The sequence below is a fragment of the Solanum tuberosum genome, unplaced genomic scaffold, assembly GCF_000226075.1.
Source record: "Solanum tuberosum cultivar DM 1-3 516 R44 unplaced genomic scaffold, SolTub_3.0 scf00051, whole genome shotgun sequence".
Lineage (NCBI taxonomy): Eukaryota > Viridiplantae > Streptophyta > Magnoliopsida > Solanales > Solanaceae > Solanum > Solanum tuberosum.
In genome coordinates this window covers 374,576-386,912 of record NW_006238978.1, presented here as the reverse complement: position 1 = coordinate 386,912, position 12,337 = coordinate 374,576, and the positions used below count along the sequence as shown (strand labels likewise).

At 32.6% G+C, this 12,337-nt stretch overlaps 1 protein-coding gene across 1 annotated transcript; it reads right to left on the bottom strand.

Moving 5' to 3' along the window:
* Positions 1-3,518: 3,518 nt before the first annotated feature.
* LOC102581041 (cysteine--tRNA ligase 2, cytoplasmic) lies at positions 3,519-9,610 on the bottom strand. The gene is made up of 9 exons (XM_006344084.2): positions 9,285-9,610; positions 7,976-8,039; positions 7,648-7,809; positions 6,015-6,185; positions 5,663-5,944; positions 5,458-5,583; positions 4,776-4,997; positions 4,574-4,690; positions 3,519-4,225 (listed from the first exon to the last, which is right to left on the bottom strand). The coding sequence occupies exons 1-9, from the start codon at positions 9,455-9,457 to the stop codon at positions 3,848-3,850; spliced, it is 1,695 nt and encodes a 564-aa protein (XP_006344146.1). The 5' UTR covers positions 9,458-9,610; the 3' UTR covers positions 3,519-3,847.
* Positions 9,611-12,337: the final 2,727 nt, after the last annotated feature.

Genomic DNA, 12,337 nt, shown 5'->3' with positions numbered 1-12,337 from the left:
TATATATATATATATATATATATATATATATTATTGGCATAATTAGGAACAGAGAGGACTTTGGTTCAACAGGAAGTCAAGTTATTTATTTATTTATATAGATAGGACGAATATTAATTAATTAAAGTATTTGTAGTTCAAAGTGATGAGTTTGAGTGTATTGTATGTTATTTATACACATTAGGTCATCTCTATTTTATTTTATTAAAATAGCAAATGATCAACCATGTAATATACAATTATATTCTAGGAATAGATAACCTAAGATGACCTTTCGAGAGATCTATTAATTAGCAAGTACAATCATACAATTATTATTAATTTTAGAACCATATAATTGTACTTTTTTCGTTAATTAAAAAAGGTGTAGTATAATTATAATATATAGCTAGGATTACATAAGTAAATTGGATCTGCCTTAAGAATCTTAGACTTAACCCTCATTTATCTACCTCCCCTAAAATACTTATTCATGGACAATATTTATATCAAATCAAGTAGTTAATTTTAACGATTCAAAAAAATATAGTGTATATATATATATAGTTTATCATAAATTAGTTAAAATACATTTGTCTATATGAAAGACACGACTTGAATTCATCGATTTTGTTTAAACATTCTAGTGTGAATAAATTTAATCATAGTCGTTGCACTCAAGGACGTGACTTGATTGTCACTAAAGCATGTTGAGTAACATAAAATCTCAGATTTGAATTCAATAAAGACAAACACACAAAGTGATTTCTTCTCTTCTGTCGAAATGTTTAATAGGTTGAGTTACCGAATACCTGGCTTAGATGCAAATCCCATCAAAATGGGTATAATTGGGCCCAATATCCGGCCTACTCACTTAAGGCCCAGTATTTCCATTGACTCCAATTACTACAAGAAAATCAAATATTAAGATTTTTTAAAAAAAAAATTGTCACAATTCCGTCACAAATTTCAAATTTAATTAGTAAAAGAGAGTACCCTCCACTATTATATTCACGAAAGTACTCTAAAAACGAAAAACTTTATTTCCCTTGTTAGTGAAAACGCGTTCATCTCTATAAGAAGGATTCTTTCAAGATGTGAAATGAAAGAGAAGGAATTTCACAGTTAAAATTTTGAATAAAACAATCTTTTATCTTCTTCATATTGAAAAAGTAAAAATAAATAAAAAGAATTGTTAATTGACAATCTCATTAAAAAAAATTATAATTTGACTTAGTAACACGATAAATGACATATTTCTCTTTAATCCCGCGTATAATCAACTAACTAACGTAAAGACTAAAGAAAGAAAGCAAAAAAGGAAATTATTTCATTTTTACAATATAGTTTTCATAAGACAAACTCATGAATCATGATGACACATCATATGTACTATCAAAAAAATTATACATTTTCTTTGTGGAAAAAATGAAAAAGTCCAACAAAGTGGACATATTATCCCTTATTATTTTCACCTTTAATTTTTCTTTCCACTTTGCGGCGTTATTCGAAACTTAAAATTCAAGTCAAGCCCTTAGATTGACAACTTGTTATTAGTACCCCAAATTTACGTACAAATCAGTGGCGAAATCAAATATTTAATTAAAAAATTAAGAAAAATTACGTGTATAAATAAAACAATTTTAACTTTATATAAAATATAAATTTTTTAATAAAAATATTCAGATGAACCCCTTACGCGTAGAGTTAGTGGACCCAAAATAAGTTCAATATTCTTAAAGATAGAGAAAATAAGACAGGTAATAATGTTAATGATAATGGTGTCATATCATAGGAGTTGAGGATTAATTTCTTCAAGCTCTGATTGTGATTTGCCAAGCAAAGTTAGTGGCATGACTTTAGGAGTGAGATACACATGTTTCATGGTTTAAGGAAAAAATATTATTCGCGCTCGATGTTTATGTTAAATTAATTAGAGGTAAATTGAAAATTTTAAATTTTATTGGAATGTGAAAATTCTATCGCATGTAAAATTTATGAGTTTCTGCAATAATAACTTGGTTTATACTAATCAAGTATTTATAAACATTTACTTTACAAAAGCTATTGAGTTCCCAAAAACTCATATATTGTATATTGGTTCCACGTCTCATACAAAATCAGTTTTTTTGTTTTCAACCCGCCCTACTCCCATCGATTCCACCACGACTCCCTCAAGTTTTCTTCTAATTCTTTTGTCAAGCATTTTCGTTGGTGAATTATGAAAAGACTATGAAAGTTCAGAACTTGCAAAAATGTTATTTCTTTAATGAATTATTCCATCTTTTAGCTTTATAAATTATTATTCTTCGCCCCGTCCCGTTTTCATCCCTATTTGTAGCATTGGACCAATCAACACTTGAATATTAGAATTTGGTCCATATTAACTAAATGTAGCCCAATTCTGTATCATAAATAAGCCCATCTGATTTGGGGAGGAATTGCACAAAATAGCCGCTTTAGGACCCCCTAAATTTTACTATCTTTAAAATTTAACCATCTCAAAATCAACTTCGGACCCAAATGAGTCTAAGGTTTGAATTCGGGTCTGAATGTAAGTGCAGAGGTGATGGTCTGAAGTTGACCCAAAGGTCTAAAGAAGAAGCATGAGAGGTCTAAAGTCGGAGTGAAGTAGGCAATAACTGGTCTGTCTTTTTTTTTTTTTTGATAACCGAGAAATCCTTCTGTGACCCGCCCTTTGAATCATTCACAACCTTCTAAACTCAGTAGATAATGGGCCCTCCCCTCTACCCTTCTCCACTTAAATACCGGGCTTCGCTTTGCATGGTTGGGGCTTGAACCTGCAACCTAAGCCACAAATCCTCCACCTTTAGCCACTTGAGCTAGGCCTTGGGGGATTAGGGTCTGTCTTTTAAGACATAGGCTCTCTAAAAAAAGGATTCACTATCGTTGCATGGGTTCTTTTTTGTATAAAACATATTGACTACAAATTGAACTAAAGAAAGAATGGTGACTGTTGCAAAAACTGGCTAACCTTTAAATAGTTTTTAAAGTCTAATATGTTTTTAATAGAGGTGTTCAAAGATGCTACATGGAGTCAAATATGGATGATGGAGCATCAATTTATGTCAATAGCTAGAACAAGTGCAACAACATATTCAATGTAATCACACAAGTGATGCCTGAAAACAATAGAATGTACACATATATTACTCTTACCTTTGTGAGGTATAAAAATTGTTTCCAACGAACCATCAGAAGTTGTTAGGAAAAAAAAAGTCAATGGGAGGCTCATGGGACTTGAAATCATACATGCCCAGACAAGGGATACAACAACATACTCAATGTATTTCGACAAATAGGATTTGGATCCAAACAAGACATTTTCATTCCCTATACTTCTGCAAAAAAAGAAACTTTATTACTTAATATAGGCTACTACTGATAAGTATGAACAAGATTAAAGAAAAACTTACAAGCAACCAAAAAGGATAAACATGGCAAGAAGGAAGTCTATTTCATAAGAACAAAAATAAAACACATATTGGCACCACTTTTATTCAATCAGTAGAGTGAAATAGATATAAGAATATCTCCAAATAGTCAAAAACTGGTGGTGCCAGTATATTCATAAGTTTTATCAGTACAACAATGATACAGTTTACATGTCAATTGGATTGCTTAACCCAAGGCAAAAATGTGCCGTGAAATATAACAGGAAGTGGGCATTGAGCCTCAGGCCTCTTCTTGTAAAGAGAATTATTCTGCTCATCTTAGCTACATGCCCAATGCTATAATAGTATCATGTATGTTTCATCCATAAACTAGAAGTTCACAAGTTAAAGATTTCAAATAAGTATGAAAATAACTCCAAAAATGAAATTCGACTCGAGTAATCAGAAAAGGGCTACTGAGGTGGCACCGTAGGATGATCTTGTTGAGCTGGCGCAGCAGCGGGCTGTTCTTGTTGGGGTGCTGCAGAGGGCTGCTTTTGTTGAGATGGTGCAACAGGCTGTTCTTGCACTGCTGCAGCAGACTTTTTTGGTTGAGCTGGGGCGGCGGGCTGTTCTTGTATGGATCTTACACAAGGCCTCCATGCTGTTTCTGTCGTCCCTGTAATATCCATTAAAGAGATACCCTTGGCAGCTAGATCAGTTCTGATCTGATCACTTCTAGCGAAATCCTTGTTTTTCCTTGCTAGTGCTCTTTCCTCTATTGCATGCAGAACATCTTCCTCTGTTAACTCAGCCCTTTTCAATGCCCTCTCTTTAAATTGCTGCAAAACCTGCACAACAAAATAAATGAGTTAAATAAGACTCAACATCTGAAAGTGTCATATAGTAAAAGGAAACAAATGTGCTCTCCATTCCAATTTGTTCAGCCTTGCTCGACTAGAAACAAGATTACCAAGAAAGAAAAACTTTGGACACATAAACCAAATAAGATTTAAATACCAAAAGTACACCTGTATTAAAAAATTGTTTTTGTATGGGATGAGGGTTATAACACAACTGACATGATGGAAATGACAACATTAACTATTTCTAAGTATAGAAAAGTGCTAGTCTTTTTTAAACAAAAGGAAAGAATGCCAAAAAAAAATTAAGACATAGGGAGTACTATTTCTGGGCACCTCAGCACAAGTTGAACCAGCAAGCAAGCCAAGAACATCCAATACTGCCTTCACTTCTTTCAAGAGCTCGGTCAGGGACAAAGATGCAGATAAGTGTTGTTGCTTTTGCTGCTTTTTCTGGAAAGATGAAGAGATAATGGAATGATTCAGTTATATCACACCAGCCATATGCAGAAGTTAAAAAGGAAAGTAGAGTTCCCACCTTCAGTATGGTCAAGCAACTATTCATGAGTTTAAGGGCTTCTTGAAGAGCAGCGTTTAAAATTGTAGGTGTATGCAAGTCATCAGAGAGCTTTGTCTTCAACTCATTACGCAGCTTATTGATGCATTCTTGGGCCTGAGGGGTAACACGCCCCTTTGCATTTTTTGCAGTTTCAGTTCCTTGTTGGAAAGCTGACAAGGCTTCTTCAGAATCTAGTAAGGTCTATCAATCACAAAAATTACCCGAATAAATGTCTAAAAATAAGACAGATGCTAACTATAGATTTGGATTGGGGAACTATGGTTTTGAAGTCGCATAAGCATTCATGTAACAGGAGAAAAATCATTTATATATATGTATATATAAAAGCTTCAGACAACCTTTCATTTTTTAATTGAACTAGTAAATTGCTGAAAACATAAGCCCAAAACCATATTGCTCAGTTCAGCTATTGTGCATGCGAAGTAGCAATAGAACCACAATCCTAACAGCCTCGACTGCAGATCTAAAAGGAACATGCATCGACAGACAGAAATTAAAGAGGAAAACAAAAAACAGCATAGGAATTGCGTGTACCAATCATCAAGAAGCAAATAATCAAACTTTTTTGGAGAATGGTAACAGTAAAGCAAAAATAATTGAACAAGTGGTATTAAAAGTACATTAAATGTGTATTCCTGACCTGATAAATGTAGAACACAGATTCTGAAGCAATTTCTATCTGTGATATTGAGTAATTAACCGGAGATCGGTAGTGATTCCCCAACAAGAAGTACCTCAATGCAAGGGGATGGTACAATCGAGTAACCTACAAAATATGTATGATATGATCCATAACATTTTATAAAACAAACATATTAAGACAGTAGCTAAAGATTATATTCTACCTCACGTATAGTGAAGAAATTCCCCAATGATTTCGACATTTTCTCGTCATCTATGTTCACAAAACCATTATGCATCCAGTAGCTAATATTACTCTCCCGGCAAGCAGCGCAACTCTGGGCAATCTCATTTTCATGGTGAGGAAAAGTCAAGTCCATTCCACCACCATGTATATCAAAGGAATGTGTCAGATAGTGCGCACTCATTGCGCTGCATTCTATATGCCAACCTGGTCTTCCAGGACCCCAGGGGCTCTCCCAACTTGGTTCACCAGGCTTTGCAGACTGTAAAAGTGAAATTGGCATGTCAGTCTAAAATAGTAACTCTGAAGAAAAGTAAACAAAAACTTCGCACCTTCCACAAGGCAAAATCAGCAGGATTTTTCTTTCTTGAATCAACTTCAACTCGTTCTCCAGCTCGATTATCTTCTAATTTTCGTCCAGACAATCGACCATACTCTGGAAAACTATCAACAGAGAAATAAACATCTCCATTGATTGTGTATGCACAGCCATTAGCCATTATCTGCAGGTTACACCTCAAGATCATTAGCATTAAGAAGAGAGCAGAGTATATCTGAATCATCATATCATATCATATATCATATATATATATAAAAGAGAACCTTAGGCCCGCTTATGTGGCGCTACCACAAACCAGAATTCCCTTTTAATTTATTTATTTCCAAAAATAGTCTTCCCTTACATGAAAAGTTGTGCCTTTTATGAAGAGTTGTGACTTTAATGAAGAGTTGCGACTTTTATGAAAGGTTGTGACTTTTATGAAAGGTTGTGACCTTTCCGAAGGGTTGCAACTTTTCTAAATAGTTGTAACATTTCCGATAAGGCACAATCAACATTTTTCACACTACCCTTTATTGTCTATAAATAGAGGGATTTCCTCTCATTTTAAAACAACGAAAATTTTGAACCTCTTCTTCTTCACAATTAAATATTTGTGTACTTTGCTCCTGTTGAGTGGCTTACTGACACCATTGCTTATGTTACAGATCCTGGTATGTATTTTTTAGAGTCATTAATTTATGCTTATGTTATTAAGGATAAATGATAAGAAGTAATAATTTTCATTTTCCTTTGCATTATTAATTTTTTTTTATTTTTTTTTTGAGAATGGTAAAGTTGTATTCATCAGCAATGAGGGTATGCTGGCAACCAAACAAAAAAACATTCAAAGGCCAAATAGTCATGATTACAAAGAGCTTGTTACTACGTAATCTTGTATGTAAGATAATATAGTGTTTTAGTTTTAATGACCGATAGGCTTTAATTATAATTTTAGAAATTCCGTGATATTAAATTCCCGCGCGAAGCACGGGTAATTTACTAGTAAAAGAATAAAACAAAAAGCAGCTCAAGGTAAATCTAAGATAGAAAGATAATATGATTGCATACTTTAAGCAGTATTTTGCACTTTTCTCCCATCCAACACTGAGTTTTACTTCTGCTAACCTAACTGTTAATCCTTACTACATATACTTCTTCTCTCACTATATACAAGAATAAATGTTCCAGACAATCTTTCAATGCAAAGCATACTATCACGGAATGTAGTTCTTAACTTCCTATTGCTTTTTTTTCAAAAGTAGCAGAAAATGACAAACAAGTGAGCAAGATGGGCATCCATATTATTGAACTTCAGAGAAGGAGAAACCACATATAACGTCAAATAAACACAACAAGATGAATCCTAGATCCTACACTATCAAAGATTCAAAATGACATACATGGTTTTCAAGATCATTCAGAAAGCATCTCTATCTAAAGGAGGAGTCTATTACAATCTCTATCCAAGGAAAAGAAATGAGAGAAAAGTTCGCATCAGAAAACTGCAATAGCATATTTAACAGAAACAGACCTCACCTCTGCTCAAGTGGGATTTCAATTCAGGGAAAAAATGGGAGGGATCACATCAATAAGCTTTTACTTGTCAGAATAGGTTTTGGAAGGGATTATCTAAATGTGGGTACCTTAGCTATCATTTCCTTAATCTGCTCCATGTGCTCAGTAACACGTGGCTGATGAGTCGGTTGGAGGCACTGGAGATCATCCATGTCTTTTAGAAACTCTTGGCAGTATCGACCACTCAGAGCTGTTGGGTCTTCTCCAAGCTCATTAGCCCTACGAATTATCTGGAAAGAACCAACTGTCATGCATTTGATGTATTATATACAGTGAGCTAACTGATACTGCCAAGCTTATCCATAAAAATTAAAAAGAAAAGGGTCTAAAATTCCTTTAATCTCGGGAAGAGAGAACATAAAAAGAGACTTACTCCCCAAAAATTGTATATCTCACCTTGTCATCTACATCGGTGAAGTTGCGCACATACACAACCTCATATCCCAAGTATTTCAGATATCTGTAAATTCCAGATCATGGAAAATTTCTATCAGACTGTTGAGTAATTTGAAGTAAAAACAATCACAAACTACTAAAAGAACTAATCTAAATGCACTTACATTGATTTATACCACAACACATGATAAATAACATAAGTCTCATCACAATTAAACAGATGAAGATCAAAACAAAAGACCCTCAAGGATTTTTTTCTTCTTTCTTTTCTCCTTTTGGTTGGAAAGCAAAGCACCTTTTGGTTCCCATGTTTAATGACCTCAAGGAGATACTAGTCCAGGCTAATGTGGTACACACGTGCCAAATTACTATCAACAAGATAGTCTTCAATTACTTGCTAAAAACTATTCCCTCTATCCCATTTAGTTCAACAAATTACTTTTAGAAAAACAGAAAACTCATTTTAATTTTTTTTTTATGAAGTAAATGTCCCATTGAAGGCATCAAGAAGATGCAAATTAGTTACAAAAGTAGAAGCAAAAACAGTTGGTCTGCTGGCAACTCATTTTAATTTGGGGTCTCTTAAACTACAAATTCTCTAAATCTCACTCAACTAACATAATTTAAGTGTAAAAAGAGTAACTAAACAATAAAACCAACTAACTAATAGCCTATATGGATAGAACATAAAAGTACAATTCCAATTAATTGGTTCAAACTAGATAATTCAGAATAATAACATCTAGATTCCTCAAAATGAGAAATGTTTTACTCAATCTTCCTACTCAATTTCTGGTTGTTTCTCCACTCACATACAACAAACGGAATCAAACTTCCAACTCTTATCAAACTAGCTACCCAATTCCTCTAAATGAAACTTATATATTCGAACTTACCGACTTTTTATAGCCTTTTTGGGAAAACATAAGTGCTTCTGCAGAGTAGTCGAAGTGTTTTTCAGAAGCTAAAAGAAAGTAGTTTTTCCCTAAAAGAAAGCACTTTAGAGAAAAATTCACTTACAAGCACTATTAAAAAATTTATTGGTAAAACACAAACTACTTATCGACAAAAGTACTCTTTTTGAAAGCATTTTTCAAAATAAGCTGATCATTGAAGCTTGGTCAAACGAGCTAAATCTCCAATCATGTTCCTAGATCAACCAACTTCCTCTATGTGAGAATTACAGCACAATTCAACACCAATACATAACATAACAAGAATTACACAAGCAAAAACTACAAACAGCTCGAATCAAATCCAGAAAAAGCAACAATTTAATGCAGTTACAATTGAAACTTAGAAATTTGACCTGTAGAGAAGGTCGAAGGCGACATAGGCACGAGCATGGCCGATATGACTGTAATCGTAACTGGTAACGCCACACACGTACATTTTGACCTTGCCAGTTTCCTTAGGTATGAATACTTCCTTCTGTCTCGTCATTGAATTATACACTTGAAATTCCACCTTCTCGTTCGCCATTTCTCAGAAATATCTCCGATCGACCGGAACGGACAGTCAATTTACTCCTCTTCGTACAAAAACCCTAACTCCGGCCGTTCAGATTTGTGTACACTATCATATAATAAGAAGCATAATTTTTTATTCTGCTTTTATTTTCCTCTCTTTATTTTGGAAAAAACTTTATTTGCTTAGTATAATTTAGGGGAAAAAATCACATTTAGATTTTAAAAAAAATTGCGTTAAATGAGTCAACTTGTAGTGAGTTGACTAAATCGAGTTGGGCTCGTGGTGGAATAGTTGGGATTCATGAACATACGAGAAAAATTATCTAGTATTTTTATATTGTAAAAATCATATTTTTCTTTTTAAGACTGGGCACGCAAGGGGAAATAGGGACGAGGATTGCAAGGTGGGAATCGAAACCCATGCTTTCAAAAATGAATCTTACAATATGTGAATCAAAGTTTTAATTATGTCTCAATTGATATGATTCACTTTCCTTTTTAGTCAGTTTCATCAAAATTGGGACATTTCTATATTTAGTAATAATTTAACTTCGATATGTTCATTTTACCCTTAATGAAATAATTTAGACACTTATTCTAGACTACAAATTTCAAAACTTTTTTTTTCTTAAATTTTATATTAAGTCAAACTAACTCACATAAACATCGGATTGCGTGCAAAAACACAAATGAAAAAAGTGTTGGGCTTGTTTTTTTTTAGAGTTCAATTGGGCTTGTGTTGTAATTTGTAAAGGAAATGAAACTTGAATTGCAAAGATTAAGCAAAAATTCATTCTTTGGGCATATTGTCTACCAAAGCCACACACATTGGCCCAACATGGGCTTCGTTTTGGTTTGGACATTCTTAAGCAAAAATTCTATTTTTTGTACTAATAATAACTTATAAATTTTGTACTTTCTTGGTTAATATATAGAGAGAAAAGATTATGTATATATAGTAGGTAAATGATAAACTATTTTGATGAAAATTATGTACCAGTTAATACACTATTTATTTGTAGTTGGTGTTTATAAAAAACAAGACAGTTTGGTAACTACACTTCACAGTTCAAATAATGATGTTATGAGTTTAAATTTCAATAATCTCATGACAACTCCTCGTTTAGAAAAAATTTATGTTAACTATGTGTGATCAAGAGAGGAATTTGTATTAATTAAGTGGTGCTTAACTTGCTATATGACAATCATGTTCTTAATTGGTAAATTGAATGTCCTATTTGAATCAAGACTATAAAATGAATGTCGCAAAGTCATAGTAATAAATACAAGATGAATATACTTATACAAAATTAGAAAAAATTAAAAATGATCAACTTCATTGCAAGATGCAAGCTATGTAGGAAGTAGCAAACACATTTAAGGACAAGATGATTATATAAAAAGTTTCTTGAGATTGTATGATAGTTTTGACCAACTCAAAAGGCAAGTCTTTATGAAATCATAGGAATATTGAAAGTGTTAAAAGAAGACAAAATATATCTAAAATCATGTGGAAGAAAATCAAATTTATCGGAATAAGTGTAGATGTAATGAAAGGTAGGATACAATGGTCATATATCAAAAAATTTAGTAGCTCAATTAGTTATCTAAATTTATACATCTTTTTGACGATTTGATTTTTCATCTTGTAATCCTCTTTCACCATTTTTTCACCTTTCTCCTTAATTTAAAAAAAAAAGGATAAAAAAAAACGTAGGTCAAATTCTTTCTAAGAGTCTTTTAACCATATTAGAGATATTTAGGCTAGTAGGAAACAAATAAAACTTTTATTATCTACTATGATTATTTTTTTTGGTACAAAATTGACCTAAGATGAATTTAAATTTAAAAAAATAAATTATAAATGACAATTCATATGATCAAATTTTATCTCATTTTGGTAGGAACATATAAATTGTTGTTATGTCAAACTTAACATCAAATTATACAAAACCAAAAATCAAAATATATTTGCATACCATCTCCCAAATACATCTTTCTACTTCAATATTTTCTTTACAAACTTTAATCAAATACTATCCAAAACGCTTGGACGACTTTTCTATTCATCTAATTCATTTTGTTCTAAACACTTTTAAGTATTTTCTCTTAAAATGCCATTTAGGTCACATAGTAATTACGAAATTCTCTCAAATTCAATACTATAGGCAAAGAACAAAAAAGGGTGTGATAAAATGGTTTATATAAGTCTTTCAATCTTAATGTTAGTCTAGAATTTGAACAATGAAAAAGAAAAAACTTTTGATATAAAGCATTTTACCTTCTTAATCATGAATTAGTGAGTTTTTAAATATCATATATATGGATTTCGTTTGATTTTCTAGTTTGAATCAGCCTTTATCTAAACCATTAATATACTTCGTTTTATATATGGATACTGTCAGGAGATAAAGTCAAAATTGAAGTAAGTCCTTATGATTCAACCAAAGGGCATATAAGTTATCGACTCCACAGCAAAGATTTGAAGGATTCGATTTTCAACTTCACCATTGGGAATACAATTCGAGATGAAAATTTTCTTCCATAATCATACATAGAAAGCCCAACTACCAAAGAATATGGTGTAGCGGAGAAGCTCTTTCTTTAACCAAATATCAAAAAATTCTTGATACAGAGTGTTTTTTTCGAATGTATATTGAACAAAAAAACCCAATTAAAAATATTTCGTTTTTTTAAAAAAAGAATATTTAATTTGCAAAGAGTGTAATACGACGTCGTCTTATGAAAAAAAAAACCCTTAAGAAATAACAAAATGCAGACCGTCACTTGCACCGCGCATTTTAGCACATAATACTGTTTCTCCAAACCCGAACGTTAATACCCACCCTACCCCCACCACCCACCACCCCACCTATATAAGCTTGCATTCCCG

Excerpts from the sequence above, each read along its gene's own strand:
- LOC102581041 (XM_006344084.2), bottom strand. The coding sequence starts at position 9,457 with ATGGCGAACGAGAAGGTGGAATTTCAAGTGTATAATTCAATGACGAGA. Across the intron at positions 6,186-7,647 it reads TTAAGGAAATGATAGCTAAG|ATAATGGCTAATGGCTGTGC; the intron begins GTACCCACATTT and ends TGTAACCTGCAG. Across the intron at positions 5,945-6,014 it reads CTGATTTTGCCTTGTGGAAG|TCTGCAAAGCCTGGTGAACC; the intron begins GTGCGAAGTTTT and ends TCACTTTTACAG.